This window comes from Rattus norvegicus, chromosome X (assembly GCF_036323735.1).
Source record: "Rattus norvegicus strain BN/NHsdMcwi chromosome X, GRCr8, whole genome shotgun sequence".
NCBI classification, from domain to species: Eukaryota; Metazoa; Chordata; class Mammalia; order Rodentia; family Muridae; genus Rattus; species Rattus norvegicus.
In genome coordinates, this window is record NC_086039.1 from 24,430,548 (window position 1) to 24,457,555 (window position 27,008).

Consider the following 27,008-nt stretch of genomic DNA (forward strand, 5'->3'; position numbering starts at 1 on the left):
TTGTGGAAGGGGTGTGTCTATGAATCTTTTATTTTCCTTCTGAGGATTTGAGTTGATTAGGAAAGTCATCATACACTTTTCAAATGGCTTACAGGCAGCCTTTACTTGTATCAAGAACCTGTGGAACCGGAAACCCCTTAAAGTATATGGGGGACGAATGGCTGAGTCTATGCTGGCCATTCTGTGCCACATTCTCCGAGGGGAACCTGTGATTCGAGAAAGACTGAGCAAAGAGAAGGAAGGATCTCGAGGGGAAGAAGAAGCAGGCCAGGAAGAAGGTGGCTCGCGCAGAGAACCTCAAGTCAACCAGCAACAGCTACAACAGGTAGAGTGCTAGCCTCAGAGTCCAAGAATGACTCTTTTATCTTATAGAATCTAATGCTCATAATTTGTTTTTTAACCTCACTTTAGGCAAGACTGACTTCAAACTCTGAGAGTTATTTGCCACCTATCTTGCTTGTATATTTTCTAAGTTTTCATACCACTGAGTCCTTGGTTCTTATTTTCTCAAAGCATTTGATTTCATACTGAGGAGAAAGGTAAAAGATGTGGTCCCAGTACTAACTATGTGCAAGAAACATTTGCATTTTCATAAGCACATTAATTACATTTTCAGGAACCTGCAAAGAAAATTTTTGGCAGTACTACCAACTACTTTCTAGTTAAACAATAAGGCAAACTATTATGATTAAATATATTCTCCAGTAAAAGATTTTTGAAAACTTTTTGTTAAACCTGTATGACCTTAAAATACAGAATTTTGACAAATAAAGACCAAAAGGGGGAAGTTTCAAAGAACACTTTAACATTGTTTTCTCATTTTTTTTTACTCTTTTAGTTAAAAAAATTGTATACATGTACTTTAATCATAGCTACCCCTCCAACCTCCTTCCTAAGTCTCCCCAATCCATTTCCCTCCTACCTCCATGTTCTAGTCTTTTTTTAATAACCCACTGAGTCCAGTTAATGCTGACCGTATGTATGTAGGTATATGGCCATCCACTGGTACATAGAAAGCTTAACAGTTGCCAGACCCTGAATTACTCTCTCTTCCCCAGCAGCCACAAACTATCAATAGCTCCTCAGCTAGAGGTGGGGCTTTGTGAACCCCTCACCATCCTTAGTTGAATGTTCATTGGCTTCATCATGTTCAGGTAACTAAAACTAATTGTGAGTTCATGAGTGCAAGGGCCATGCATGTCCAGAAAGCAGCATTTGAGAAGCATTCCATTTCATCTTTCATCTTAAGATCTTTCTGATCCCTCTTTCGCCATACTCCCTGAGCCTTTGGAGGGTGGGTTTAATATGGGCTGAGCACTTGAAGTTACTTATTCTCAATACTTGGAGTAAAAGTCTCTGCGTTAACTATTGCCTACAGCAAAAAAGAAACTACTGATAAAGGCTGAATGCAACACTAATCTATAGGTATAAACATTTAAAAGGCAGCTTAACAACATGATTTTCTCAGCCATGGGCTTTTAACCAGGTATACAATACCAGGCATCCAGGCATGAATTCCCTCCTGTGGACCAGTCCTCAAATCCAATGAGGAAGCAGTTAGTTAACCTCCATAATAATCATGCCACCATTGCATGGGGTTTGTATTGTAGCATGCCTGGATTCACAGCCGGGTAAGTCTATTAATTACTTTTCTCCCCAAGTGACCTACATAGCAGTTTCTGGCACTGTGAAAGCTAGGCAGCAACAAAACATATTCTAGCTCCATTATAATTTGATTTCTCTGTGTCCTATAACCAAAGTGTGTTTTATGTTCAGCAATGGGGTCTTAACAACCTAGCTAATCATTGGCAACCAAAAACAAAGGTAATTACTTGTGCTATTTAAAGGGACACTGGGGGGCTCCTTGAATAATACGTATTCCATGCCTGGCACTAAGATTTTCATTTAATGATCTATGTTTTCTGTGAGCAGCGTTTTCCACTCATGCTAGGTACTTGGCATTTGCCTTCCTCAAGTTTTTAAGTGTGAAGGTTTTTTTTTTTATTCAGATCTGTCTTATATATATGCATTACTACTTTTTATTATAAAAATAAGCTCATATTTAGGAAGTTTGAGATTATAATTGTATTCTCATTCAGAAAATTGTTCTTTTAATTTTCTTTTAGGTGGGTGCTATGGTATAGTTTTTTTATATACAAACTCTTAGGTACATCTCACAATTATTTCCTGATAAGTGAAATCCTTGATGAGTTTTGTAAATAGATTTTCTGTTGTTACAAGTTTCTAATTCAGAAAATAGGTGCCTATTTATACTTCTGTGTATCTCAAGTTTTTTTAATGAGAGTAATCATCTACCCTGGCCTCCATTTTGAGACTATGAAATTGAGAAGTATATTGGTTCTTTAATAAGCAACTTTAATGCTTCAATACTATGTAACTACCAAACGGAAAGGAACATTGATAATAAATTACTGCCCTGACTTTTAAGTACTGTTAGTTCATATAAACTTAAGTTGTTACATGATTTTTGTATTTTTTTTTATTTCTCTGTTAATGTGGTTTTGGGCTCTTGGTTTTTTTTGTTTGTTTTGTTTTGGTTTTTTGTTTTTGTTTTGTTTTGTTTTGTTATATAGCTCATGGACATGGGTTTCACAAGAGAACATGCCATGGAGGCACTGTTGAATACCAGTACAATGGAACAAGCAACAGAGTATCTTTTAACCCACCCTCCTCCGATCATAGGAGGAGTTGTTCGGGTGAGTAGACACAGAAAAATCTTAACATTTTACTCTATTTTTTTTTTTTACTCTTTTTTTTTCCATGTCCTGTGCCAATGCTTCATATACTCATACTAACTCTGCAAGCTTCAGTATATACTACTAGAAACTTCTATTACCTAACCATGCTGCATTTTCTTTTGTATGCTTTGCTTGCAGAACTCTTTCTATACTTAGTTTTCATTGTAATTTTCCCAGTTGTCCTTTGAGTTGTACCCACATAACCCTTACTTTGATTTAATTAAAGAGAGCAACATTCCAGACTCATTCGCTTTCCTTATGTGATGGGTTTGCTTATGTAGGTTTTCTTGTTTGGAGATTTGAATATTTATTGAATTCTCTGTTACTATATAGGATCTTAGCATGTCAGAAGAGGACCAGATGATGAGAGCAATTGCTATGTCTCTGGGACAGGATATTCCAATGGATCAAAGGGCAGAGTCACCTGAGGTAACTAAAGTCTAGCATTCAAAAGTATCTTGACCCATTAATCACTGTACAATGGTAGGAAAAGTCAGGGAAGTGAATACTCATTCATCTCAACCTTTTGGTCTACCCTTAAGCTCCTTTTGTCAACCAGAATGAAGCTGTAGATGATCCAAATGAAGCATTAGTATTCCTTGTCAATAAAACCCAAAATGGAGGGGCTGGGGATTTAGCTCAGTGGTAGAGCGCTTACCTAGGAAGCACAAGGCCCTGGGTTCGGTCCCCAGCTCCGAAAAAAAGAACCAAAAAAAAAAAAAAAAAACCCAAAATGGAAATAGTGGTAACCATTAGTCTGAACATAGTTATGTATTCCTGGGTACTTAAATTTACCACACTGGAAGGAAACATTGGATAGGGTCTAAAAATGAGTTTTCTGGAGCATAGTGTAGCACATAGGATGTTGTAAATTTCAACTGACAATGCTTTTTGGTGCTCTTAGTCTGTTTTCCCTATCTTCCATTATTAATCTTTTTAGCTATTGTTATATTCATTGCCATGCTCGTTTGAGAACATAGGTGATAGCCAAACACTCGGTCTGGTACTTAATTTTTTTATCCTTTACAAGTCTGGCATATATTATCCCACTTCCTTTTCTTCCTCCAGGAAGTTGCTTGCCGGAAGGAGGAAGAAGAACGTAAAGCTCGAGAAAAACAAGAAGAGGAAGAAGCTAAATGTCTAGAGAAGTTTCAAGATGCTGATCCATTGGAACAAGATGAGCTCCACACTTTCACAGATACAATGTTACCAGGCTGCTTCCATCTTCTTGATGAGTTGCCTGATACAGTGTACCGCGTTTGTGATCTGATCATGACAGCCATCAAACGTAATGGAGCTGACTATCGTGATATGATTCTGAAGCAGGTTGTCAACCAGGTAAGTTCTCAAAGTACCAAAATTTGAGAGTATTTAGGGTTGTTTTCATGTCATCTGTCAAAACTTCATTTCTGGAAAGCTTTGCATTCTACATATGTTTATATTCTGGGTTTGAATTCTTTTGGTTGCAATCTAGGTCTACATGGTTGTCTTCCACAATTTATTTATTTCACACACACAAAAAAAAATAGTCTCCAGAAGGTAAAAAAATGAATCAATGTGTGAGGGGACAGGAACAGAAAGAGCTGAATGACAATTATATTGCTAAAGCTTACTATGGCACCTATAGCTGGCAAAAACTAGAAACATGGAACACACTGCACTAGACTAGACTAGAAATTGTCTTTTTGAAGTCAAGTGTCTGTTTCTTCTGTGCAGCTAGTCAAAGCATAAGTTTTTTATAAATAGGTAGATAAATCATAAAGAAAACTAGCTATACCATCTTTTACTGGAATGTATGCTTATACAAATTATTTTTAGGTTAGAAGGAATATGTTTAAAGTTTTTAATATTTGCACAAGACTTTGGGATACTCTGTATGTACATGACTTGGCCATTTTTCTGCCTTTTTAGGTTTGGGAAGCTGCTGATGTATTGATCAAAGCCGCCCTTCCTCTAACAACAAGTGACACAAAAACAGTTTCAGAATGGATCAGTCAGATGGCTACCCTGCCACAGGCCTCCAATTTGGCTACTAGAATCTTGCTTTTAACACTACTTTTTGAGGTAACAGATCCTTTGCCTCCATAATTCACTTACTGAGAATTACCCAGTACTTAGCAATACATTTAACTGGAGAAAAGTACAAAGTGTGATCCATGTATTTCACATGAGTCCACACTCTCCTAATAGACTAAAATGTGTATAATCAAGTGTGGGATAGAAGGTTCTATGTTGGGAAAGTGATATATATCACCTCTGAATAGTGCAAGAAGTGCTTTTTAAAACAAGTGTTGAGTCAGAAGATAATGGTAAGTTTCTGTCTTTGAGTATGTACTACATGTGTAAAAGCAGTACACACCAGGTCAGATAACATTCTAGAAGGGAATTTCTTTGTCTAGCCTTGGCTGTCCTGGAAATAATCCTGTAGACCAGACTGTCCTTGAATTCACAGAAATCCACCTGCCTCTGCCTTCCAAGCACTGGCATTAAAAGATGTGCATCACCACTGCCCAGCTGAAGAGTTAAATTTTTTTTATAATGCTTTAAGAATAGATAAAAATGAGAAAATAAAGAACTAAAAAGTCGGTTATAGGATCTCATTTAAGAATTACAGATTTTTTTTCTTCTAGTCTTTTCATTTAAATAATTAATATTGTTATAATTATTTCCCTATATCATGTGTGTATGTATGTATATATACATTTTTTTCTAAATGACTACCTATTATTACTTAAAATGGTTTTCTGTTTAAAAGCAACACTTCAATAATACCCCTGTTGAGAATCCTTATTTTCTTAGTTTCCTTGGAATATTGTATTGCTTCCTTATCAATCAAAAACTTTTCAATATAAATGTTATTAAGACCGCAAAGCCACTGAGTGGTAGTGGTGGTGATGCATGCCTTTAACCCTAGCTCTTGGGAGGCAGAGGCAGGCAAAGTTTTTGAGGCCAGCCCTGTCTATAAAGCTAATTCTAGGACAGTCAGGGTTATATAGAGAAACCGTGGCTTGAAAAAACAAACAAAAAGAGTGTGCAGCCTAGGTGACTATTAAGAAACCATTTCTACATTAAACACACATTATCATGCCTGACACCATGTTTGATCATTACAATGACTCCGGAGGTAGATATAACTTCTCTTAACTCATGAGGAAACCAAAATATAGAAAACTAAAGTAACTCATCTGAGGTCACATAGCTCAGTTCATAGGTTATAAATAGAATTTGCTTTCAATTATTTCTGTGTTAACTTGTGTTTGTGCCTTTTTAAATTAGGAGTTGAAGCTACCTTGTGCCTGGGTGGTTGAATCAAGTGGCATTCTTAATGTCCTAATCAAGCTCTTAGAAGTGGTTCAGCCCTGCCTACAGGCTGCCAAAGAGCAAAAGGAAGTCCAGACCCCAAAGTGAGTGGCTCCTCATTTATCCTGGTTTCACTTCTGTTTCTCTGAGACTTGGACCTTGAGTTTAGGGTCTGAATCACTTTCCTGAAGCATATATAAAATAAATTTTGAGGTGTTTATTGTGAAACAACTGTAAAATACCTGACAGTTTCCTAATTTGTGTAGTTTTCTGGCTTTACATTAAATAATTTCTTTTTAGGTGGATCACCCCAGTGTTGCTTCTTATTGATTTTTATGAAAAGACTGCCATCTCATCAAAGAGAAGGGCTCAAATGACTAAGGTATGTGAAGCACTATGCCTGTGTTGTTGCTTTTTTTTATTTATTTCTTGTATGCGGGTACACTGTTGCTGTCTTCAGACACACCAGAAGAGGGCATCAGATCCCATTACAGATGGTTGTGAGCCACCATGTGGTTGCTGGGGATTGGACTCAGGACCTCTGGACGAGCAGTCAGTGAGTGCTATTAAAGGCTAAGCCATCTCTCCAGCCCTATGTCTGTGATTTTACATGGCCATTTCATTCCTTGAGGCAAGAAACGAGCAGAAGAAACTTAAAGATCAGATGTAAAAATCATCCTACCAAAATACAACTCTTGAGGGATTTCATTCATTAGTTGGGTTTCTCTTTTAAATGAAGAGTTCATATTACTGCTGCTACTATAATACTACTACTACTACTACTACTACTACTACTACTACTACTACTACTACTACTACTACTACTATTATTACTATCATGGTAAAGGCCTTAGTGAATCAGTATGTTCTTAGACTACTTAGAAAAAAACTGCAGTCCCTCTAGAAATATTTTCTTAAAACAAAGATTAATAGTACTCCATAATATCTCAGTAAGTTCCTAGCAACATACTTTGTTCCTTATATATCTCATGATATTGCAAAGACAATTTAAAACAAAAGGAAGAATATGGTGTTAAGATAAGGAAATTGACTGGGTTTTTTGGCTTGGAAAAATACCAAGAAATAAAAAGATAGATATAGAAAAGCCTCTTAGTGTATTAAATGTCCAATGCATTTTTTTCTGCATTAGTTTTAAACAGTTGTCTACTGATAGCTGCTGGTTATTTTGACAATTGAAGATACTTTATGTATTTGCATTTTATTTAGTACCTACAGTCCAACAGCAACAACTGGCGCTGGTTTGATGACCGCTCTGGGCGTTGGTGTAGTTACAGTGCTAGCAACAACAGCACCATTGATTCTGCCTGGAAATCTGGAGAAACAAGTGTAAGATTCACTGCAGGCCGACGAAGATACACTGTTCAGTTCACTACAATGGTGCAGGTACATGTTCAACATATAGTGTAAAATTTATTTACTGTTCTTTTTTTTTTTTTTTTTTTTCCGGAGCTGGGGACCGAACCCAGGGCCTTGTGCTTGCTAGGCAAGCGCTCTACCACTGAGCTAAATCCCCAACCCCCTAGTGTAAACTTTATTGATAGAGGGTATGCATTTTCTTTATTTTTTCTAAACCACTCCTGTCAGGTTAAGATGTTGTAGGATGTCTACTTCTAAATCCAGTTTTGTTTTGTCTGAATTCCTAGGTTAATGAAGAAACAGGAAACCGACGTCCTGTGATGCTAACTCTCCTCAGGGTGCCAAGACTGAGTAAGAACTCAAAAAGCAGCAATGGACAGGAACTAGAGAAGACACTGGAAGAAAGCAAGGAGACCGATATCAAACGTAAAGAAAATAAAGGCAATGGTATGTCCTTACGTTTTAGATTCCCCCCCCCCCCCTTTCCTTCAAGTGGTCGCTGTTGCTATATATAGTCCAAACTGCTCTCAGATTCACAGTCCTGCCTCTGTCATCCAAATTATTGGAATTACAGGTGTACACTTTTTTTTTTACCCTGCATTAATTTTTAGGTTTTTTGGTTTTTTTTTTTTTTTAAGTTTTAACTGTATGAAAGAATGGATATGTTTAAGTGCATTCATTGCCTTTTGAGGCCAGAAGATGTACCAAGTCCCTCTTTAAGCTGGACTTAGACAGTTGTGGGTCATCTGCCATAGTCATTCATCTGTATATGATCTTATTCACAGAGCTGTTATCTCCAGCCCTCTCATTGTGAATATATTTAAATGTTTAATTTAAAGGTACTATGATTTTATATGTCTGAACACTTGGGACAAAAAGAGATAGATGGTCTTCTCCTATGCTCACCTTTGTATCTGGTCTTAGAATTGGGTGTGTTTTTCAGCCCATGTAATGGCTGATTATTTTGGAAGGAGAGGTATGTCATGAAATCTCAAACTGTAAACATTCTTTATTTTTTCCAATGTGTAGATATCCCCTTAGCTCTAGAGAGTACGAACACTGAAAAAGATGCAAGCCTAGAAGAAACAAAAATTGGGGAGATCCTAATCCAGGGCCTGACAGAAGATATGGTGACCGTTCTAATCCGAGCCTGTGTGAGCATGCTGGGAGTCCCTGTGGACCCAGACACTTTGCATGCCACCCTTCGCCTCTGTTTGAGGCTCACTCGAGACCACAAATATGCCATGATGTTTGCAGAGCTGAAGAGTACCCGAATGATCTTGAATTTGACCCAGAGCTCAGGTTTCAATGGGTTTACCCCCTTAGTTACCCTTCTCTTAAGACACATCATTGAGGATCCTTGCACTCTTCGTCATACAATGGAAAAGGTCAGTATTTTTTGTGTCTCATGCCTATCTTTACATCTTTGTGTTTTGTTCTTTAATGTTCTTGGTCTGTTGGCCATAGATGGACCTTTAAGTAACAACCATTGTAAAAATCAAAAAAAATAGGTTCTTACATTTTATAACTGAATGAATATATCAGTGGAAGAAATAAAAAAACGTATAAAAATATTTACATTAAGGAAACATTAAGAGATAAATATCTTAATCAGTAAATCTTTTACTTCCTTTATACATTTGCAGAATTCTTAAGTAATCACCATATAAATATTAGTGTACTTTATCGCTATCTTGGAACATTGTTTTGTTTCACACATAGATAAACTAGTATTGCCATACCTGTTTTTCTTCCTGGCTTTGTTCCGGTTATTAAAATTGTCGCCCTTAGGGATTCCTTGGGACCACAGTGAATCAAAATATGTATATTTTTCACTTGCTTACCAGAAAAATGGTACCAGGTTGTGTGTTGTATATTAGATTTTTTTTTATTCTTCATTCACTATGGTTTTGCCTCACGTGTCCAAAATCTGGAGACTTACAGTTGTTTAATGCAGCATATTTGAGGAAAATGGGTAAGGAAAAGTTACATATAGACAGAATTTTGACTTTAAAAGACACAAATATTTAAAATGATTATATACAGAACATGATTGGATAAAGGGAACCTTTGAAAGACTTAAGTTAAATTGAAGGAGACAGGGAGCAAAAGAAGATCAGTAGCAAAATACATGATTGGTAAGGCTACATCGTTGTAGGGCAATTTCATAGTGCAGAGTAAGAGCCTTTTCATCTAGAAATTATTTTGTATTTTGTAAAAACTTTCTGAAAATTTGTGTGTATGTGCACAAGAGTACAGTGCCCTCAAAGTCTAGTAGAATAGGTCATGTCCCACGGATCTTCATTTGTAGCCTGATGTAACTTGGTCATCTTGGGTTCTGGGAACTGAATTTAGTATATCCGCAAGTGTATACTCTTTAACTGCTCAGTAGTCTTTCCATTCCTTCATCTATAAATTCTATGGCTAAAGATTTGCCTCATGAAAAAAATGCATAGGCAAAAGTATATAACATTGTTGATAACATTAAGAAAATAAGATTATAATATCAAAGGTAGACAGTTGTGGAAATAATGGCTTTACATATAAAACAAAACTTTTTTAAAAAAATATTATTAACTTGAGTATTTCTTATATATATTTCGAGTGTTATTCCCTTTCCCAGTTTCCGGGCAAACATTCCCCTCCCCCCTCCCCTTCTTTATAGGTGTTCCCCTCCCCATCCTCCACCCCCTTGTTGCCCTCCCCCCAACAATCTAGTTCACTGGGGGTTCAGTCTTAGCAGGACCCAGGGCTTCCCCTTCCAGTGGTACTCTTACTAGGATATTCATTGCTACCTATGAGGTCAGAGTCCAGGGTCAGTCCATGTATAGTCTTTAGGTAGTAGCTTAGTCCCTGGAAGCTCTGGTTGCTTGGCATTGTTGTACATATGGGGTCTCGAGCCCCTTCAAGCTCTTCCAGTTCTTTCTCTGATTCCTTCAACGGGGGTCCTATTCTCAATTCAGTGGTTTGCTGCTGGCATACGCCTCTGTGTTTGCTGTATTCTGCCTGTGTCTCTCGGGAGAGATCTACATCCGGCTCCTGTCAGCCTGCACTTCTTTGCTTCATCCATCTTGTCTAATTGGATGGCTGTATATGCATGGGCCACATGTGGGGCAGGCTCTGAATGGGTGTTCCTTCTGTGTTTGTTTTAATCTTTGCCTCTCTATTCCCTGCCAAGGGTATTCTTGTTCCCCTTTTAAAGAAGGAGTGAAGCATTCACATTTTGATCATCTGTCTTGAGTTTCATGTGTTCTAGGCATCTAGGGTAATTCAAGCATTTGGGCTAATAGCCACTTATCAATGAGTGCATACCATGTGTGTTTTTCTGTGATTGGGTTAGCTCACTCAGGATGATATTTTCCAGTCCCGACCATTTGCCTACGAATTTCATAAAGTCATTGTTTTTGATAGCTGAGTAATATTCCATTGTGTAGATGTACCACACTTTCTGTATCCATTCCTCTGTTGAAGGGCATCTGGGTTCTTTCCAGCTTCTGGCTATTATAAATAAGGCTGCGATGAACATAGTGGAGCACGTGTCTTTTTTATATGTTGGGGCATCTTTTGGGTATACGCCCAAGAGAGGTATAGCTGGATCCTCAGGCAGTTCAATGTCCAATTTTCTGAGGAACCTCCAGACTGATTTCCAGAATGATTGTACCAGTTTGCAATCCCACCAACAGTGGAGGAGTGTTCCTCTTTCTCCGCATCCTCGCCAGCATCTGCAAAACAAAACTTTTTAATTAAGACTTATTTATAACTGACTAAATAAGACAGACGTTTTTTGGGTTATACTGTGCTATACTAGATATCATGACTAGTTTGTTAAAATGCATTAAACACCAAAAGATGGTATTTTTCTGAACGTTTTTATCACAGAGGATACTATGCTTATAGTTTGATAGCTCCTGTAGCTGTCCTCTCAAAGTGATGATTGACCTACAGCATGAAGAAATAGTTGTATTTTGTTAACTATTTTGAACTATTATAGCTTTTAAAATCACGGCATTTAGGGAGTCAAAAGCTGACTGTTAAATGTGGAAGGTATGTGGTATCTGTAATTAGATACACCTCAATTAATAAACATATAAGAATTTACTTTTGAAATCTATAAATTGAGACACATTATTTTAATTGTAAATGGGCTTGAAGACCAAGTGTATCATTCTTTCAATTGTATTTTTAAGACACTTAAATTGGCAATGCTTTTTACTAGGTTGTTCGCTCAGCAGCTACAAGTGGAGCTGGAAGTACTACATCTGGTGTGGTATCTGGCAGCCTCGGCTCTCGGGAGATCAACTACATCCTTCGAGTCCTTGGACCAGCAGCCTGCCGCAATCCAGACATATTCACAGAAGTAGCCAATTGCTGCATCCGCATTGCCCTTCCAGCCCCTCGAGGCTCAGGAACTGGTCAGTTTTGTTTACTACTATAGCTTTTCAGAAAATCTCTTTAGGCAGATCTGAGACATGGGTTGAACATTTGGCTCAGTAAATTCTGTAGGAAATTCTCAGTAACTTCTCTAGGCCTTCCTACAGCTACCAAAGACTCATTGACTCCAGTCTTTGCCTACAAAGAGTTCATCTTGATGTGACAAAAGTTCACTATAGTTGATGGTTTCTATGTAAGTGTGATCATTGAAAAACAATTATTTGTTTGGGTGATGGGATCCCTTGAGAAATTTACAGTGCTACCTGTATCTTTACTATTTCGTTGAAGAAGTAATTACATTAGTATTAAATTATGGAAATCTATTACAGAACAGCTAGCCTAAACCCATGGTAAACATGAATTGAATGGAAAAATAGAAGTATCTCAGCACAAGAGGAAACTAGTGAGAATGGTCACTACCACTTGAATTGGATTCTAGATCTGTTTCTAGGAGGTTTGGTATATGAGTTCCCCAGAAGTTCATATAGACATTTAAAAGTTTATTAGATTGTTTTATTGAAATATAAATACTACATCTCAAGAAAAACAAAATTTCTTTATACTGTATAAAAAGGCAGATTTACTTAATATAAGACAAATCTATAGTGATTGTTTCTCCAGCTTTTACATATTACACAATTCCTTGTTCTGGATACTTTCTTGTTGATAATGAGGATTAGGTACCAGTGTTCTATTTTCTGACTTTACTGTTTGATTTTGGCCTAGCTTCAGATGATGAATTTGAGAATCTTAGAATTAAAGGTCCTAATGCTGTGCAGCTGGTAAAGACAACACCTTTGAAGCCTTCATCTCTGCCTGTCATTCCTGATACTATTAAGGAAGTTATCTATGATATGCTGAATGCTTTGGCTGCGTACCATGCTCCAGAGGAAGGTATGTATCTGGCCAACTTTGGAATCAGTGTTCTAAAGGATACATTATCTTACGTGGTTCATTTCAGCTAGCACATGGCTTAGTAAGCATTACACCCACAGTCCTGGGATCAAAAAGTGAATATGGCATGGGTGAGATAAATGGCTCAGAAGGTAAGAACATCTGTCACTCTAGTAGAGAACCTGGATTCAGTTTCTAGCATTCACACCAGACAACTGGCAACCACTTCTGACTCTAGGTTCAGAGTATCCAACACCCTGACCCCTGCAGTCACCTTTACACATATGCACATACACAAACACACACACATACATAAAAATAAATCTTTAAAAAACAATTTGACAAGTAATGCACACCTGAAGATACTTAATTATCATACATTTTAAGAGGTATAAGAATAATTGTGAGTCCTTAAGATCAAGTGCATAAATCTGTTCTAATAATGGATCTTGAATGATGTTGATGAGGATTTTACCAGTATCTGTTGTTTGAGAAAATAATATACCATAAACAGAAAGGTGTGACCAAAAATTCACAGTTTTTGGTATTTATTTACACAATGCCTATTAGAAGTAAAAAGCAAAAAGGATATTATTCGTGTGACATGACTTCTTTACTTTTTAGACCTCCGCCCTAATCCTCCTTTGCATGTGAGTGATTGGAAAATTATGTTTGAATTACTTGGAACCCAAAGTTCTAATCCAGCCAAGCTTTTCAGTTTTATACAGGTCGTAATTACTGTAATAAGTAGTGATAGTAATAACTGTAGAACAATTCAAGACTTTCTTTTGGTGCTTTTCATCTTTACAATAATATTCTGATCCTTTCCTCATATCAAATATCATTACCCCATCTTCAAGTCCCCAGTCCATACAATGATTTAGCTCTAATTGATGTACCTATTTACTGGCCTCATACTGTACAAGCCTTTTGCTTGTGTTTGTTTGGGGCTTAATATCGAAACTTTAAGAATGTAAAAAGACTAATGAACTGCTTTGATCATAAGACTAATTAGTGTTGGAATAACAACCATGCTCTGTCAGTAACGACAGGCGTACATTTTGAGAAGTACATTAACTGATATTGTGTAAGCATTATAAAGGGCATTTGCACAAAATTTGGTGATGTACCATGCTGCATAATCTAGGTTATATTGTGTATACCAATTATAGTTATATTTGTTTTACAGCATAATTACTACCCTGGTGCTCTTAAGTGCAGCCTTAGGAACATAGTACTGATATTGTACAATTAAAGGACCATATTTTAAGTTAGATGTTTGTTATTTTTCTAGCAGACAAATCTGATCCTAAACCTGGGGGAATGACCCAAGAGGTTGGCCAGCTCCTACAAGACATGGGTGACGATGTATACCAGCAGTACCGGTCACTTACTCGTCAGAGCAGTGACTTTGATACACAGTCAGGTTTTTCCTTAAATGTAAGTCCAATTCCAACGTTTGTACATTTTCCCTCTTTTTCCACTGTTCCTACTTTCTCAGGTATCTAGGGTTAATCAAAGGAAGCTTTAAAAGTTTAAGTTCATCCTCTAATCGGAGCACTCAGGAGACAGACAAGCAGGTTTTTGTGAGTTCAAAACCATCTTGGACTACATACTGAGACCGTTTAGAAAAAAGTATTAATTTTAATACATGTGTTAATTATTTATTGCTGAAAAAATAAGGTGTCTTTGGCATTTTATCTTCTATGATTTTTTTTTTCATTTTCTTTACTTGACTATTCTGGAAACTGCGATAGCTTTCTGTAGATTATAGGGAGAATGTGGTTTAAAGGTTAAGAATCTACAGCATTCTCAGACATCAGTTTTAAAAGGAGTCTTAACACTTGTATTCATCACAGCTCACATGTATTCCTCTTCCAGAGTCAGGTCTTTGCTGCAGATGGTGCCCCTGCTGAAACTTCCACAACTGGAACCTCCCAAGGAGAGGGTAATAATTTGCCTTTTCATATTATCTATTGTGAAGATAAAGAAACTGGTGTTTCCTAACAGGTGTCACTGTCATTTTTACATTTACTCATCTAACTGATTTTTTTTTTAGGGCTGTGCCAGATATTCTGCAGATACAGGGTGCTAAACTTAATAGAATTGTAATTTCCATTATGTTGGTAATGGTCATTATGGTGATGTCCTTTTGTTGACACTGTTTGTACCAGAGTATATATTCCTTTTGTTTGACTCCATGAGCTGGCTTGTATAGAGTGTTTATGCCATTGACAAGATTACAGTCATATACTTTTTGTAGTTGATTCCTTTAATAGAGCTTTAAAATAAAATTTAGAAGACACTTTGGTTAATATATTATTATACTAATTCCAAGAGATTAAAATGTGAGAAAGTAAACCATCTTACCTTTCAAAGGACCTGAGTTCAGTTCTTAACACTACATGTCACTTACAACCAACCACTTGTAACTCTACTTTCCAAGGATATGATACCTGGTTGCCCCGACATCTGCACACACTCTTTATGCCCCTACACACACACTCACAATTAAAAAATAATAAAAATCTTCATTGAAATAATGGCTTGTTGAGAAGCTTGGATTTTAATGATTAAGAACTCTAACCCATAGTTCTTACAGAGTACCCGAATTCTGTTCCCAGCAGTATTTCTGGTGGCTCATAGCTTCTTTGGGAATCTGTACTCACACACATATCCACATACAATTAAAAATAATATCAATAAAATATTTGCTAACTTATTTTGATGGCTTTACTGGGTAATAGCATATTAGTCAAAGAAAAATGTCTTTGCCCTTAGTATGTGGCAGACTATATAGACTTTAACTACAGTTAAAGACTTTTGTCTAATTAGGGAGACACTAACAATTATAACTAAAGGAATGAACACATACTTCCATGAGATATAAAGGGTACATAGTATTTCCATGTTTCTAGATGGCACTTTACTAAATTACACAAGTGTGTACTAGGCAAGTATGTGGGAACAAAAGAAAAAAGATAAATATTTAGAAAGTTACTATTTCTAGGGCATAAAATTGCATAAAGATCAGGAAATAGCGGGTGAATGGATGGTTAGTCCAATCTTCCTTCTATGTTTTATCCATATTCATCATCATTCAATTACAGTGGTAATCGGTGTTTGATTTGTACAAGTGGCCTAAAATGGAGAAATACTGTCTTCTTTCTACCTGTGGCTTGAGTTTTAATGTTATTTCAGTTTAAAATTAAGAAGTGTTTGCCTATTTTCTCAGGAGCTTCAACTCCAGAGGAGACTCGAGAAGGAAAGAAGGATAAAGAAGGGGACCGGACTTCTGAGGAAGGCAAGCAGAAAGGCAAGGGCAGCAAACCCTTAATGCCTACCTCTACTATCCTTCGTCTTCTGGCAGAGTTGGTGAGGTCCTATGTTGGTATTGCTACACTGATTGCAAACTACAGCTATACCGTGGGCCAGTCTGAGTTGATCAAAGAGGTAATATTTCCAGTATTTTCTTTTAGTGTTAAAATAGTTGGTTTATATCCTAGACTTTGTTGGAAACTTATGAATGCCAAGTACTCATTGAAAGAAAAGGTAGTCTTTTTGTCATGATGTGAAGCAATCAGAGTAATCAGGGTAGGGAACTTAATTGATGAAAATCTTGTATCTTATTTGGCTTGACAAATTTTGAGATTTTTTTTTCCCCATTTAGAGTTTTTTTCTCACGGTTGTGATATCTGTTATGAATATACATATTTGTTTGGTCAATTTCTATTTTTAATAGACATTTCAGTCATCTTTCCATTTTAGAATATTGCTGAGCTCTAGAACATGAATTTATATAGCTTTAGCAGATGGTAACTAAGGTTTACCACTCTAGTAGTTTATGAGAGTTCCGATTGTCTCACCTTACACCATCACATGATATTTCATTTTATTTGTTCCAGTTTGTTTGTTAGTAGTTTTATCTTTGGGACTTGCATTTCCTTGTGTTTTGTTTTGTTTTTTAATTCCTGCGCTCAGTCTTGCCACCCTCAGGAATAGCTGGAACTGTGTTTGAATGCCAGTTAACACTTGACTTTTAGATTCCTTATATATTGTATATGTGAGCCCTTTTGACATGTATATATTCAATTTGTATATACTTGGTTTTATATCAAAGTTTTTATTCATATAAGTTGTACTCCTAATTTATGGAACAAAACTGTTAACTATAAATGTATTGAGTATCTTGCTTATTACTTATCCAAACATCTTATAAGTGTGGCTCGGTGTTTTACAAACACCATTGATAATCCTTGCCTCCACTTCAGAGTTATTAGTAGAAGCATCTCCTTAAGTTAGGAGATAAGATTCAGAGATCCAAGTAAAGGCACACACTATAGGGCCAGAACAAAAATTGAAACCCTTGTCTTTGATTCTAAGCTAAGTGCTTGTTTTTTGGTTACATTGCACACGTATAATATGATGACATTACCAAGATTCAAGAAGTATTTTTACCTTTGTACTTCATTGGGAATGAGTTTGTCCAGTTCTCCAATCTCCAGAAATATTTACTCTACTAATTGATATAAATTTGACATAAAATCATTACTAAAGGTGAGTTGTGTTAGTGTTGTGCAACTGTCACTTCTTACTTCCAAAATCTGCCTGAAAAATACAACCTAATTTTTTCCTAGAAATCAGAGCAGAAATTATAGAGTAAAAGAAGGGTCCATCTCAACTTCCTGTATTGTTACACCTTTTTGGCATTTTTAAGTAATTCTATATTGAATTTTTTATTTAGTTTTGTCTTTAACTGTGTTCTCTTTCTTTCATTCAGCTCCCAGTTTTCAGTACAGGGTCTCAGGCACATTGCAAATGTCAAAAGGAATTGTAGTATTCAAAAATGGGTATTTAAATCTCCTATCCTTGACCAACCTCTTAGTGCAAGCTACTTTTCTTTAGGTCTCGGATTAGCCAACTATCAGCTGGAGAAAATGCTTGACCTATTTTATTTGCTTGCTGTAATCAAAGTCACTCAAAATTTTAAGAATCTAGGGGCTGAAGATATGGCTCAGTGGTTAAGAGCACTGGCTATTCTAACATAGGTTCTGAGTTCAATTCCCAGCAACCACATGGTGGCTCACAACTATCTGTATTGGAATCCAATGACCTCTTCTTGTGTGTCCAAAGACAGTGACAGTGTACTCACATACATTAAAATAAATCTTTTTTTTTTTAAAGAATTCAATGTGGTTAGCTCTCTCCCAGAATCCCAGTACTCTAGATAAACTTTCAGGCTAGCCTAGGCTGTATGAATCCCACTCTTTTTTATTATAATTAAAAAATATCAAGTATTGTTGTGTTTGGTGGCACACAGCTTCCTAGCACTAGGGAGACCTAATGGCCATAATAGTCTATATAGCAAGTTCTAGGCCAGCCAGAGCTACACTATGTAAGGCCACATCTCAAAAAGTAGAAAGCAAAGTGACAGCTCCATGACAGTCTGTGCCATGTGGTGAGAAATAGATGGGATCTTGAAGCTTTATTAAAGCCTCCTAAAGATTGCTAATTGGTTCACTACTTACCTAGCAAGCTTGTACCTTGGATGACTTGAAAGAAAAAGTGTCTTTGCTGCTATATGTATGATGTGGCTTAATTGCACTTGTAAGTAAATGTCACAATTGATGACTTTTCAGGACTGCAGTGTGCTAGCTTTTGTCCTGGACCACCTCCTCCCACACACCCAGAATGCAGAAGACAAGGACACACCTGCCCTGGCCCGTCTGTTCCTTGCAAGTCTGGCTGCTGCCGGGAGCGGCACAGATGCCCAGGTGGCCCTAGTGAATGAAGTAAAAGCAGCCCTGGGGCGGGCGCTTGCTATGGCTGAGAGTACAGAGAAACATGCCAGGTAAAGTTTCATGCCTGACCTAGTACTGATCAGCAAGAGCATTTTTTACTTCATGGTCCAAGGGGTTCCTTAAACTTGAACAGACGTCTGGTACCCATAGTCAAGTGAACTAGATATGCAACTTAGGAAAAAAAACCAAAGGGATATTTTCACTATATGCAGACACAAAATTGAGCAGGTTTTAAAATTTTCTGTAGTAAACAACGTGTACTAATTAGAAAGTAAATTCTCTGTGTAGGTATTATTTCCAGAAGAAAATGCAGAAAACATAAGAGGGTATCTAAGGCAAGTTAGTAAAGATATCATTTAAAAATGGGCAGTATTCACTTGACAGAGTTATCAAACTTCTTTCCCAGACTTCAGGCAGTGATGTGTATCATCAGTACTATCATGGAATCCTGCCCTTCCACCTCCAGCTTCTACAGTAGTGCCACCGCCAAAACTCAGCATAATGGCATGAACAACATCATTCGACTGTTCCTGAAAAAGGGACTAGTCAATGACCTGGCCAGAGTTCCTCACAGCCTAGACTTGTCCAGGTAAAGTAATGTCCTGTGCCATGTGGTCGGTGGGGAATCAGATGTAGGTGAATATTGTGATGTGTGCACTAAAAATGGATAGATTTTAATTGGTTTAGTGTTATTCTTAATACTTTCTGAAGTGATGAAGACTGCTTTTCTACAAAAGTCTTGCCTTCTAGATTTGGTGCAGTTGCTTCCTTGCAGTGTAGTTTAGCTGTACCTTTTACTCTGTTACTTTCTGAGTTGCCTATTTAAACTACTGCAACAGTTTAAAGCTATCTTAGGTGATAGACATCCCATACTGGGTTTTTTTAATTTTAACCTACCATTAGTAATCCTTGTTAAGATTAACTACTAAGCTGGGACCTACAATCTTAGCTGTTGTCTTGTCTTCTTAACCTTCCAACCAAGTACTAGAATTACATGTATACACATATCGTGCACAGCTAACCTATTGATTTTTTTTTAGTTGTCCTCATTCTTCAAACTTAGCTTAAGCTCAATAATAGCACTCCCAAACCATTTCTTTTAGAGGTTAAACATCCAAACTCAGTCATGTAATGCTATGAGTCTATATTTACATCTTGGTAGCATTTTTACTCCATTTGTGTTTTGCTTTTCTGCAGCTCAATTCTTGGAAATTAATTTTTTTAAAACATACTATTTAACCTCTTAAATATGTTTCCTAAAAGTGAAACATTTATACCCAAAAAGCTTGCCATATAATGCTTAATAATCATATTTTCACTGATCTGTATTCATATGTTTCGAGTTATTTTAATTGTGCCTTTAATAACCCTAGGAGTGTGTTTTGATCTAGGATCCAGTGAAGATCATGCATGACATTTTGATGTCAAAAAGTCTGTTTCTCTAGGCAGGAATATATCTTAGTTTGTAGAGTCTTGGCTAGTATGCATGAAGGATACCCAACATTACATAAATCAAGGTTGGTAGCAGTTATAATCCTAGCACACACAGGGAAGAAAAAACGGCCAAGAAGTCAAGGCCCACCTGACCTGCATGAAACACTGTCTTAAAGAATCTTTTGCTTTTCTTTGCACATTTGACAATGCTGAAGAATTCAGGGTAAATATGTTGCAGATTATCTCCTGAGTCTACAGTTTATGTGAACATTCCAAATTAAACATTTTAAGAAAAAAAATATTTACTTTTCCCATCATTTTTGGAGAGTCATGTGGGTCAACTAGCCTTCAATGATTGAACCATTCTGTTTTATATCCCTATCAATGTATCACTTATCATCATTTCCCCATCTGTGTTCTTATTAAACAGTTTGTGATGTCCATGAGCTTTGGTTCATTTTAGTGTTGGTTGGTATCCGAGACTGCGGTCAGATCTATAAGATCCACTGGACTTTTGGTTTCAGTGATGCTCTGCTTAGCCACATGTATCTTACAACACTTAGAAATGTTACATCTCTTAACTGCAGGTACTATGATATTTTCACTGAACTCTGTAAATTCTATATTTTATACTTAAAAGTGATCATTAAAGACTAAAAGCTAGGTGTGTGGTTGGCACACACCTGTAATCCCAGGACTTGGAATTTGGAAGGAGAATCAAGAGTTCACTGTTGTTCTCTACTAAATGGAGACTTTGACTAGCCTGAGCTAACTATATGAGGCTGTCTCAAAAAAGGATTAAAGACAATATATAAAAGGGGTTTGGAGATGGTTTTGTTTGGTTAATTGGTTGAATGGTTCTGTTTTTCCTTGATAGTCTAATAAGTGGTTTACTATTCATATGTGGTCATCTAGAAATCTGGCTTCTAAACTCAAAGATTTCTCATTGCTTATCATAGCTTCTTGAAATAATGACATTGATTTAACTTTTGCTTTATTGGGCTATATTCTTTGAAAGTATTAAAATCAAATAGTATTTGAATCCCCAAGTGGAAAGTGGAAAGTTCTAGATTTTGTGCCTTTTCTCTCTTGGTTTACACCATAAGAACCTTAGGTATACTAAGCAGATCAGCATATAGTATTTCTATCCTTAGTTTCTGTATCTTTCTCTGTATCTCAGTCCCAATATGGCCAACACAGTCAATGCTGCCCTAAAACCCTTGGAAACACTTTCCCGGATTGTAAACCAACCCAGTAGCCTTTTTGGCAGCAAGAGTGCTTCTAGCAAGAGCAAGTCTGAGCAGGATGCCCAAGGAGCTTCTCAGGACTCAAGTAGCCATCAGCAAGATCCAGGTAGGGAATCACAAGGAATTGTCTGGAGAACTGGGTGGGTGGGTGTTGTTGCTTCTGGAATTAAACTGTTCTAGCTTATTGTTTCCCTGGGAACTTGCTAGCCTTGCAGATATCTGTCATAATGGTGTGGAAATCTGCCCCACAAGGAATTCCTTCACTTTGTTTGGCTATCCTCACCCGTAGCCAAGTCTTTTCCTTCGTCACATATTCATTTATACTCTTGAGAGTTCGTAAACTTGCCTAAATAAAGATGAATCATTGTGTTCATGCTTGCCTCATGATGCCCAGCATATAAACACACTTTGATTATTATGCTGGTTGGTTGTTTCAGGCGAGCCTGGGGAGGCAGAAGTACAGGAGGAGGATCATGATGTCACTCAGACAGAGGTGGCAGATGGGGATATCATGGATGGGGAGGCTGAAACCGACTCAGTGGTGATTGCTGGGCAGCCTGAGGTGCTCAGTTCACAAGAGATGCAGGTAGGGAGGCAGATCATTTCAACATTTCTTCTGTTGTGGCACTGAACCAAACCCCAAGTGTTGTGGGTGGGTGAGTACTTTAGATCTTGCCTCAAAGCGGCCTTCAGAGGCACACAGATGTGCTTAGTAGATGCTCAACAAATTGTTTGAATTGTTTTAGTTAAAGTGGGGCTGGGGGCAGAACTGTGAAATAGTACAAATTCCAATCAGACATAGATGAAATGTTAAAGTAAAAAACTGACCTGAGGCCTTTGGGTACAGTGTCTTTAATTTACTTGGGTCTGTCTGATCATTATTGAAAGCTACTTAGCACCATCATATGCCATACCACTAGATCTCACTGGGTTATTTAAAATACCAGTTTTCTAACAATTTTTTTAAAAGCATGATAGATTTGGTAGCAGTGGATAAGAAATTGTGCCTATGAACTTTAACTGCTGGCTCTGCAGTGATCTGCATGTATTCCTGGACGGTCTTAAAGACTAACCTGGAGTCAGTTAACCAGGATGGACCCATTTGAAAGACAGTGTGGATTTATTGGAAGCATGTGGTCTCTGTGATAATAGCACCAAGTGTGTGGTTTGGTTTGTATGTAACATCCTATCACATTATAGAAACATATGCTCCCTTGCTGGCTTTTTTAAAAGGGATTCAGTTCTAGCACAATGATAGACTTCTGTGCATCCATATGTATGTTCTATTTCTCTCCAGGTTGAGAATGAACTGGAGGACCTGATAGATGAGTTGCTTGAGAGGGATGGCGGATCTGGGAACAGTACAATTATAGGTGAGAGCCCCAGAACTGAGTTAAGCCTCTTCCTTTGTCTCAGTCTCTCTTGGGAGGACCCTTCTTCTCATCATCTGCTTGCTCAGCTCTGCCTAAGGGCTCATAGCCAGCCTAGATTGCTGCTTGTCGTGATGTTGATGATTTTAACAGAAATGAAATTAACAAGCTGTCTACAGGCCTGTGACAGGTCTGAAGTGTGTGTCGGGTGGTGGGGGGGTGACCATCAGTATAGATGATCACATCAGGCACATCAAAAGACTGTTTGTTTATTCTTGGAGGCCTAGAAGAGGCTGTAGGATGAGAAAATGCTTTTCTTTCAGTTCTTCAATGAAGTCCAGGGGCTTTTTGCCTTTGTGTCTCAATAATGTAAAAAAAAAAAAAAAGAGTGGTCATTCCTTAAGGATGGCCCCTTTTAAGTTTCAAATGGAAAATGACAAAGGTAACCAGCTGCCACCTCACTGTGAAGGTGTTTATGTTTTTATTTTAATGGTCAAGAAAACCAAAGGATAAATGGAAGTAGGCATGTATTCTTAAAAGATACAAAGCTTTTTCACATCCATCGTACTCTGTGATTGCACAATTAGTGGGATTGGCAAGACAGATGTGATCGTTCCATTTTACAGATGAGGAAACTGAGACTCAGACAGGTAAAGTGACTGGCCAAGCTCATCTAGATAGTTGACAGCAGAGAATCGAGGTATTCTCCCTCATCGGAAAAAGAAAAAGGAGGAAAAAGCCAAACGTGGATATCTATTAGGTGTACATAGCTACTTAGACGCACCCAGTCTGGAAAGGGAAGTCCTCTGTTGTTCAGTGAAGGCTCTGCTCTGTAACCTTCAGTGAGCAGAAGTGGAGAGGATGAATCACAAGAGGACGTGCTGATGGATGAAGCTCCTTCCAACCTCAGCCAAGCTTCCACCTTGCAGGCCAACCGAGAAGGTGAGAGTGCCGAGGCCAGAAAGGCCTCCCTTCTTGCCCTGCACGTCTGACAGACACTACACTAGGGTTTTCCTGGAGGCAGCTGCCCAAATGTGCAGAATAAGGAAGCATCTGTCTGCATGCGCTGACATACACCATCCACTTTATCCTCAGCCAGTTTTTCAAATAACGGTTTACTACTGCTTGCCCAAAGTTTGTCACTTCTTACTTGGTTCGCTTTCTTCTCACCCACCTGCTATCATCGCTCCAGATTCCCTCTTATCAACAGGATGCAGTCAGTAGCAAAATAGGACTGGAAAGGCAAGGGGGCACCGACAGACTTGGCCAAGCCCTACATCGTGGCTCCTCAAGCAGCACCCTGGAGCCAGCTTCCACATTTCAGCAACCCTGCTCAGCGTGTCGATGCATTGATTGGCACTCTCAGGAAATCTGGGCTGGCTCACTAAGTCTGTACATCACCCTAGATCTGATTCTTCCTCTCTTAGAGTCAGATACCCCATCGCCTTCCCGCTCAGTCTGCCGGCCTGCACAGTGGCCTGTTTTCTAGCTACTCAGTATAGTCCTCCAATGTGCTCCCTTTGTTTTAGATTCCATGAATATCCTGGACCCTGAGGATGAGGAGGAGCACACTCAGGAAGAGGACAGCAGTGGCAGTAACGAGGATGAGGATGATAGTCAGGATGAAGAGGAGGAGGAGGAGGAAGATGAGGAAGATGATCAGGTGAGGGGGGACTGTGTTTGGGTTGGTTCAGATGACCTCTGCCATGGGAGCACAGAACTACAGAAAAACGGACAATCTGGGTTGCTAGCTAGCTTCGTCGCCTCCCTCCCTCATGTGCTCATGTGGCCATGACACCAGGCTTCAGAAAACACTTACCTCCAGCAATTCTCCATCTCGTATTTTCCCTTAAGGAGGATGATGAAGGTGAAGAAGGAGATGAAGATGATGACGATGATGGTTCTGAGATGGAATTGGATGAGGATTACCCTGATATGAACGCTTCTCCCTTGGTCCGATTTGAGCGCTTTGACCGGGAGGATGATCTCATCATTGAGTTTGACAACATGTTCTCCAGTGCTAGTAAGATACAGGGGCTCAGCTGGGTTTTTACCTATTGATTCTTATACCCTTCTCTAGGGTAAGCCAAGCAAAATTAAAGCAGCTATCAATCTGATAGAGGACACCACTTTTACTGTCTTGACATCCTGGGTCAAGGGATGTCTGAATCCATCTGTCTGGATAGCATACATATCCTTGCAAGAAGGAATCGGAGGAGGCTGCTCTTACTATCTCCACCTCAGTAAACAGGGAGCTCTTAGAGCCTGGACAACTTGATGTTTTGCTTGATTGAGGAAAAAAAATGAGACCAAGTCTGACTACATGAGGCACCTGAATGCACACTGCAGTGACAGGGAAATCAATAATCCTTAATATGTAACGCTGGATCTCAAGGGTTTGGATGGACATCGCTGAGCCTGGCATTAGGGAGTGGATTTTATATATTCACTGTTCATCATGGATGCAACTGATCGGGAGAGAGAATGAATCTCTCCACTCCTTTCCTATCAACATCAACGTTCCCTTATAGCGACGAGTTCTTAGCATCAAGCTGTCTTCATGGGACAGGTCTTACCTCAAATCACAAGCATAATATAGCTGAAAACACTTAACAGTTTTGGTCTGTTGTCTTGGCCATAATCTTTTACCTCTGAGCCTCAGTTTGTCACCTGTAAATGAAAAGCATGAAGAGAAAAACAAAAATGAGCAGTAGATAATTTCAAGATACCTTCTATGATACTCTTAGAATTTTTGCGGTTTTCGTCAACCTTCTTTATATTTGAGCCTTTGTCCATTCAACAAAATGAGTATCTGACATGTGCCTACCGGTCCTTGGTACTGGGATAAGGTGGTAAAGAAAAACAGGAGTTTTCACCCTCTATAGGAACTTATGGTCTGTAAGGAATTATAAATAAGAAAGAACCACGTTGTAGTACGTTAATGCACAGAGTAAAGATATATCTAACCTGACCTGTTAGACTTTAGAAGTGACATCTTGGGATGAGGACAAAAGAACAGGTGCAAAAGGGAAGCAGAGTCTTCTAGACCAAGGGGCCAGCATCTGAAGTGCCTAGAGGCATCACTGTGGTTGTGTTGAAAATGGGTTGGGAAAAGGTAGGATTACAACGAGGTGGTGGCATAACCTATGGTTGTATCAAAGCCTGGATTAGGTGTGGGAATGAGGGAAAAAGAAGAAAGATCACATTTCATGTGAGTAAGTAAGACCCAGGAGACATGGTTGTACACATGAACAGCAATGAAAGAAATTTATTTTGGGCACTGACCCCTTTTGCATATTTTCCTTGCAGCAGACATTCCCCCATCCCCAGGAAATATCCCTACTACCCACCCATTGATGGTACGCCATGCAGATCACAGTTCTCTGACACTGGGCAGTGGCTCTTCTACAACTCGTCTTACCCAGGGCATCGGTCGCAGTCAAAGGACCCTAAGACAGCTCACAGCCAATACAGGACATACCATTCATGTTCACTACCCTGGGAATCGCCAGCCTAACCCTCCTCTTATACTCCAGAGGTGAGTTTGTGTTGAAGCAGAATCAATGAGAAGTTGGATTCAATGGAGCTCTTAAGAATTTTAACTGAACCTGAACATTATCTTGACCATAAGGATAAACAGTCTCTCACAAATAAGGTGTCTGACCCATAGTAAGTGAAACAATTTTAAAATGAATTAATGTAAGTGGCTTAAAGATATACAGCACAGGCATTATACGTAACATATAAAAACTTCCCTAGTGGTACTTAGGTGTTCAAGGAACCATAGAATAATGCACAGTTTAAGCTCAGTTATCAAACTGACAGGCTAATAAGAATGGTAATAAAGGTTTAGATGCAGTATGATAAAGTCTTATCCATAATCCTGTAAGTTTAATAGATCTACATGCTCTATCTCATGATAACAGGTTTCTGTGGACTTAAAAATGAAAGTGGTACCTTACCATTACCCTACAGGTTGCTTGGTCCCTCTGCTGCTGCTGACATTCTTCAGCTAAGCAGCAGCCTTCCCTTACAAAGCCGAGGCCGGGCCCGCCTTCTAGTTGGCAATGATGACGTCCATATCATCGCCAGGTCTGATGACGAGCTGCTGGATGACTTTTTTCATGACCAGAGTACAGCCACTAGCCAAGCAGGCAAGTTTATGCAGTAAGAGGGAGGATAGAGATCTTTGGTTCTTGTTTAATCCTAAGGAGAAAAATAGTATCTTTCCTGCATTTTATAGGCACCAAAACCACTTGGTGTCTTAGCCAAGGAAGGGCAACAACTCTTTATTGCCTCTGGGTACCTGTAATACAGCAAAACTTGGGACAGATGATGGGTCCTTTTAGGGAAGTACTGCAATTTTTAGGTCAATCAACACTTCATAAAGTCAAG

At 38.4% G+C, this 27,008-nt stretch overlaps 1 protein-coding gene across 44 annotated transcripts in view; it reads left to right on the forward strand.

Moving 5' to 3' along the window:
- Window positions 1-27,008, forward strand: part of Huwe1 (HECT, UBA and WWE domain containing E3 ubiquitin protein ligase 1) — a 130,091-nt gene that overhangs the window by 79,840 nt on the left and 23,243 nt on the right. For 36 of the 44 annotated variants that reach the window (XM_063280233.1, XM_063280199.1, XM_063280222.1 and 33 more), the window contains 25 exons: window positions 95-325; window positions 2,595-2,717; window positions 3,093-3,188; window positions 3,828-4,097; window positions 4,671-4,823; window positions 6,036-6,163; window positions 6,360-6,441; window positions 7,287-7,463; window positions 7,724-7,883; window positions 8,466-8,824; window positions 11,653-11,848; window positions 12,594-12,761; window positions 14,056-14,201; window positions 14,643-14,709; window positions 15,997-16,214; window positions 18,401-18,612; window positions 18,969-19,151; window positions 21,177-21,349; window positions 21,681-21,829; window positions 22,541-22,616; window positions 23,457-23,555; window positions 24,143-24,276; window positions 24,468-24,636; window positions 25,923-26,151; window positions 26,589-26,767. In XM_063280233.1, coding sequence (XP_063136303.1) covers window positions 95-325; window positions 2,595-2,717; window positions 3,093-3,188; window positions 3,828-4,097; window positions 4,671-4,823; window positions 6,036-6,163; window positions 6,360-6,441; window positions 7,287-7,463; window positions 7,724-7,883; window positions 8,466-8,824; window positions 11,653-11,848; window positions 12,594-12,761; window positions 14,056-14,201; window positions 14,643-14,709; window positions 15,997-16,214; window positions 18,401-18,612; window positions 18,969-19,151; window positions 21,177-21,349; window positions 21,681-21,829; window positions 22,541-22,616; window positions 23,457-23,555; window positions 24,143-24,276; window positions 24,468-24,636; window positions 25,923-26,151; window positions 26,589-26,767 — 4,177 coding nt within the window. The remainder of the gene's footprint in view (window positions 1-94; window positions 326-2,594; window positions 2,718-3,092; window positions 3,189-3,827; window positions 4,098-4,670; window positions 4,824-6,035; window positions 6,164-6,359; window positions 6,442-7,286; window positions 7,464-7,723; window positions 7,884-8,465; window positions 8,825-11,652; window positions 11,849-12,593; window positions 12,762-14,055; window positions 14,202-14,642; window positions 14,710-15,996; window positions 16,215-18,400; window positions 18,613-18,968; window positions 19,152-21,176; window positions 21,350-21,680; window positions 21,830-22,540; window positions 22,617-23,456; window positions 23,556-24,142; window positions 24,277-24,467; window positions 24,637-25,922; window positions 26,152-26,588; window positions 26,768-27,008) is intronic. The other 8 variants (XM_063280211.1, XM_063280234.1, XM_063280212.1 and 5 more) reach the window with 6 other exon arrangements.